The sequence below is a fragment of the Odocoileus virginianus genome, chromosome 17 (assembly GCF_023699985.2).
Source record: "Odocoileus virginianus isolate 20LAN1187 ecotype Illinois chromosome 17, Ovbor_1.2, whole genome shotgun sequence".
NCBI classification, from domain to species: Eukaryota; Metazoa; Chordata; class Mammalia; order Artiodactyla; family Cervidae; genus Odocoileus; species Odocoileus virginianus.
In genome coordinates this window covers 38,091,680-38,097,333 of record NC_069690.1, presented here as the reverse complement: position 1 = coordinate 38,097,333, position 5,654 = coordinate 38,091,680, and the positions used below count along the sequence as shown (strand labels likewise).

General features: G+C 46.7%; 1 protein-coding gene across 3 annotated transcripts in view; it reads left to right on the top strand.

Annotated features, from left to right (window-relative positions):
• Nucleotides 1–2,383: 2,383 nt before the first annotated feature.
• The window catches only part of FBXL20 (F-box and leucine rich repeat protein 20), a 96,593-nt gene continuing 93,322 nt past the window's right edge, over nucleotides 2,384–5,654 (top strand). For 2 of the 3 annotated variants that reach the window (XR_002315331.2, XM_020901769.2), the window contains exon 1: nucleotides 2,384–2,757. Coding sequence is in view for 2 of the 3 variants with exons in the window: in XM_020901769.2 (XP_020757428.1) it covers nucleotides 2,710–2,757 (48 nt within the window). In the remaining variant the exon portion in view is untranslated. Of the gene's footprint in view, nucleotides 2,758–3,282; nucleotides 3,561–5,654 lie in introns of those variants that run through there. The other variant, XM_020901770.2, reaches the window with a different exon arrangement.

Here is a 5,654-nt window from a genome sequence, read left to right as displayed (position 1 = left end):
GTGGAGCAAGAAAAGTTATCGGTTACCGTATCAGAGTCAAATGTCTTGGGTGACACTAAGGAGGACATGGGCAAGGTGATACCAGAGTGCTTTATCTTGTGATGCTGATACAGTAGCAGCCTCTCAGACATACAACCAGGTTGGATTTCTCACAAGTTTCTCACCTAGTTTTGAATCCTATCCCATTGGTTTCTGCAGGAAAAAAAAAAAAGTTAAAATGGTTTTTAAGTTTGAGTGGGGAGAGTATGGGGAATGTACTGCATAATATCAGGGGCTCAGCTCCCCCAAGTAGAGCGAACAAATACCAAAATGAGTAAACTGGGAAGCTTTTTCTCTCTTTCTGTCTTCATCCCAGATCAAAGAATTCCGAGTTAGGATCTGGATGAAGGATAAGCCCCTGAATTGTCGATGGGCACACCCCACACACTGACCCAGCATCTGAACTTGCTTAACAGGGAGCCGGGGCTAAACTGCTTCACCCTGCCTGAGAACCAGGGAGCACTGCATTTCTCCACAGGGTGGAGGAGAAGAGGCAGAATAAACCAAGCCTGGGACACCTCCCTCCTGTCTAGGTGTACTCATTCTTCTGTTTCAAAAGACGACAAGGACATGAAGTCAACTTCTACCTATCTTCTGCTGCTGGTGTCTTATGTATTCTTAGTTTGACCTGATTCCTCTTCTGTCTTTTGGCTTCATGTTAGGGGTTCTTGGTCAAAACCTGCTCTGATGTACATGAAGATTCCAGATTCAAAAAATCAGCTTCTTTAAAATAAGTATGGGGGGAGGCGTGAAATGAAACAGGATATAATTGCCAAAACTAGGCTTGAGGTTGGTGGCTCTTGGAAGGATTTTCCTTAAGGCCTAGGTCTGAAAATACAGGGCAGCACTATCATGAATTCTGAAAAGAAACCTTCCAGGGAGCCAGTGAGTCATAGTATCCAGTCGAGTCACTTAAAGCAGATGCCAGTATAGGAAACTCATTCACAATCCCTTGGCAGTCTCATTTTTTTTTTTTAACGTTTTATCCATAAGTCTCCCTCCCTCTTTATTTCTACCCTTAAGTTTTTTTGAGGGGTAGGCAGTACCTAACATCTCAGAAGCTAGGTTGGGAAACATGCTCAGTTGTAGAAACTGAGCTTTAAATTTTGCGTTTTAAAAATGTACATCAGGAGCAGTTGGGGAGGGTCTTTTCTAAAAAAAACTCAAATTTGATTTTCTGTGCATATGGCCGTTCTGTAAATACTTTGGGGTTTTTCATTTTTTTGAAAGTAGACAAAAATCTGTGGGATTTTTTTCCCAAAACATTACAAAAATGTGTTTATTTACATGCAAATAAATTTCTTTGATAAAAAGCATCATGTGTATGTGTAATAAATTTTTAACTTTTGAATACTTTTATTTATTCAGCTTTTTAAAAATCCAATCAAAATAATTTTAACAAAGTAAAAATGTCTCCTGAGTAGTACTTGATAATGGGTTAACTGGAAAGGATAATTGAAATTAGAGAAAAACCTGTGGAAGTTTTCATCTTTATTTTGCTCAAGCCACTTGTACTATCTTTTGCAGGCCTCTGTCACCAAATTCATCAGTAGTTCTTGCTGGGAGAAAACTGCTCTGAGATGAGATGCAACTAAAAGGTTGTTTCTATTTGACTGACGTGAAGCAGGAACATTAACAGTGTCTGGAACAGGAGGAGGCTGTAACATCTAGACCCGGGTGTGTGGGCCCGAGAATAAGTTTCTGAAGCTGGCTTCCTTTCTTAGGAAGTCCTAAGGTTTTGTTTTGTTTTGTTTTGTTTTTTTAAGTAATTTTAAAAAGTACTTGAAGGATAAGCCTTTCAGGTAAAATGTGCCCGTTTAAAAGATCTCTGCACTTGTTACTCTTTAAGTTCATCTCTTAAATCAGACATTCATAATAAGCCAGTCACTGAAAAGTGCAAATGAAAAATGCTAGGAAAACAAAATCATCTACTTTGGAATACAATTAGAAGTGGTCCAGCCAGGACTGCTAGAATTTGTGATACAGTTTCTAATATTTTATCTTTGGGATATAATTCTGTGATTTTCCGCTCTAAAGGTAAACAAATTCCTTATTTCAAAGAAATCAGATCATAAGTTTCGAGACCTGGAATTGCTAAAGTATACTGTGACATATACTATGACACAATCCAGCTTCTTTTGAAAGAGAGAATGTTAACCATTGGGCAAGCTCCCCACCTCCCCGCCCCGCCTACTCGTTCAGACACGCTTGTTTCTCCCGCCAAAGTGGCGTCAGGATCAGGCTCTCACCAACCAGAGCGCTGATTGGAGGGCGGGTAAGCGCTAGAGCCCATTGGGTGCCAGCGGCGGTCGGGCGGCAGAGGGGCGGGGGAAGTCAAGGCCCTTCGGTCTCACCCGCCCCCACCTCCACCAAAGCGCGCCCATCCCCCAGCAAAAGAAATGGTCGCCCAGCTTCTGCACTGCACCCCCTGACCACAAGGCACGAGGTGCGGCCTCGCCGCTCGTCCTCAGAGCAGACGGCAGCGCAACTGTCCCCCCTGATTCATGCACAGGGAGATCCACGCCCCGCAGCGGCCCCCCAAGCCTCACTGCAACACCCGGTAATGCAATCCACGGAGGCGGGGGAGGCGGCAGCAGCGGCGGCAACAGCGGCAGCGGCGAAAGCAGCAGCAGCACTGCCCCAATCTAGAGACTACCAGAAAGGAGGAAAATGGCTCCGAGCAGGGACCGCCTGCTGCACTTTGGGTTCAAGGCGACAGTGAGTGATAGGGGAAGGGAAGCTGGGTGGCTGGGAAGGACATGTGTGCCAACACGGGCTACTGGGAAGCGACAACACTTAAGGGGCTGGGAGGACAAGACAGACAGCTCAAGTGCTTGGTGGGTTGGTGCGTGCTGCCTGTCGCGGAGGGGAGAGGAGGGGGCTCGGGTGCTGTGTGCAGTTGTCCTGCTTTCTTCTCTCTCACCGTGGGTCGGCGAGCACGCGCGCACTCGCACCCGCCCCACAGCCCCTCCCATAGACAAATACACACAGACATATAGGCACTTCCCTGCCTCTCCTCGCGGTGGGCTTGTCTGCCTTGGAGGTGAGAGCGGGCTCGCGCCGCCGCCACCGCCGCCGCGCTCCCGTAGTTCTGGGGCTGACGGCCGCGGGCTGTACCCGGGGGTGGGGGAGGGGTGGTCCTGCGCCGCTGCGCGCTCCTCCTCCTCCCCCTCCCCACGCTGTTCCGAGGCCCGGGCGGCTCTGCCCAATGAGGAGCGGCGTTGCTGGCAGGTGGGGAGTGTTTTTGTTTTGGGTTGAAGTTGAGGCTGAGAAGAGAGAAGAGCTAGCGACGAGCAGTCGTCGCCACTACCGCGGGAGGAGGAGGAGGCCCGGCTGGAGTCGAGAGGTCTCTCCTCCCCGCCGACGGCCCCATCCCGCTGCTCCTCTAACTCCTCTCAGTACCGGAACTCCGGGGCCTGCCCGGGGCCCCCAGTCTTTGCACGCCGCAGCACCCGGCCCCGGCCGCACCCGCCGGCCCCATGAGGAGGGACGTGAACGGAGTGACCAAGAGCAGGTTTGAGGTGTGCGCTTGGGGCGGGGGCGGGGAAGGGGAAGGGGGGGCGGGGGCTAGGGTCCCGTGAAAAAGACTATTTCCTCTCTCATGCCCCGGAAAATTCGCTCCGCACCGAATCTCCTCTCTCGCCTGGCGCCGTCACCCACTGGCCTCTGGGGCTGCCACACACCTCTCCCGTTTCTCGCCACCCAAAAGCTTGGTGCAGCCCGGCTTCCCTTGTCCTCCCGGCTGGTCGCTTCCTGCGTCTTCCACTCTCGGGCCCTGGCCGGGGATTAGCTCTGGCGCCCTAATTCCCCCTCCCCCCAGTATCACTCAGCTTTCCATTCTTCACACAACCCTTGGCTTGCCTCCCTTCACCCGGCAGAAAAAGCATCACAGCTGCGATCGACCGGAGGGACCTCGTTTCTTTTCTTTCTGCCACTTTATTCTTGAAGCGAAGGGGAAATTATGGGTCCGGGACTTTTTCTCTTGAGTTTGAGACACTTTGGTTAAACTAGGGGAGTAGGGGTGGTAGACTGAGATGATAGAAACGTCCACGGGTTTTCGGTGCTGTGTGGTCTGGGTATTGTTCTAGTACTTCCTCTTCTTTCCCGTGTGGTCTGTACTTCTGTAGCTCATTGTTTCTGGGAACTCTTAGATGTGTACAGGCTTTGAGATTGGGACGAAGGTCTGAGAGACTTAAGAAAATCCTTTCAAGTCCCTTTGTGTCTGAGAACTTTTCCTCCGATGAGAGAGGTTTTAGTAGCGAAATTTTGGAGTGGATGAAGAAAGAAAACATCTGAAAGCATCTTTAGGGAGTAGGCAGTGTTGGGAAATGATTCCTTTGGGAAGTGAAGTATTGTTAACCACAGGTGAATTACTGTAGTATAGTAATATACGGGGAGGTTTGTTGAGTGGACAAGAAAGAGAAAGAAACAACAGCAAGAAGTGTAAATGTTACCTGGCCTTTTTTGACAGAGAATCAGGCTGACCTGGAATCACCCACCTTCAGTGTACATCTCACTTGATGTTTTTCTTCATTTTTCATTTGGAGGATGAAATTGTAAAACAGACAAAAGTTTCAGGAAACTTGCCAACTAAGCGTAGAGGATGAAATCGTTACCTAAGGGTCTTCAGTTTGATCTTTTCCTTGATTTCTTTTTATGCTTATGGAGAAAATATTTTAATTTACCCACAAAGGTCAAGACAGGAGGTGTTTGGGGAGAGTTTAAATTCAGAGCTATAACGTTACTGCAGCGCCAGGAGTGGAGAAAATCAAGGAATTGGTCTCTTTAGAGTTAGTCATGGGAAGATACTATTACAGTAGGTTATGTTTGTGTTTACTTTAATAGGACTTTATGTTGCCCTGATGTAGAGAGACCCATAAAGCTTAATTTATGATGGTTTCATATTCAGTACTACTGTAAAAGTCCAGACTGTCCTTAGAATTACCGAATAGACATTTAACAGTTAACAGAAATCTTCAAAGGGAAACCCAAATACTGGAGAATTGAGTGGAGGATAGCCTTTCGCCATTGCAGTCAGCTCTTTATCATTTTGCTATTCACTTTTAGGTAGGTTATGTGAGTAATTGTTGGGAATTTGTAGTTTGTGCTTTTGTAGTTTGTGCTTTAAAATTGTATCACTATATCCTGTTTTTATACTTATGTTTTAATTTGTAGTTTGTCTGTACTGGTGGTTCTAAAATAGTAAGAAAATGTATTGCCTTATTAAGCATATCTGTTTGTGTTGATTGGTATTAACTGGGAACCAAAGTTTTCTGAAAATGTCTGAGAAGAACCATAAGAATGAGAGAGGGAACACCCCTCCTTCTACAGTGTTTGTGATTAAAATGTTTATTTGTAAACAAAAAGCTACTCTTACTAAGATGTGGAGTGTTAGTTTTTGTTGTTGTTCAGTCTCCAGGTCAGTATCTGACTCTTCAAGAGCCCATGGAAGGGTTCATGCTGGAATACAAATGAGAAGGGAGCGCAAATGATACCTGTTAATGAGTTTCCTTATCTGAGTATTTTTAAATCATGTACCCCTTAATGACCTAATTTACAAGTAATAAAACAATCAACTTTGGTCTCTCATGAAATAATACACTTATTGCTAATTC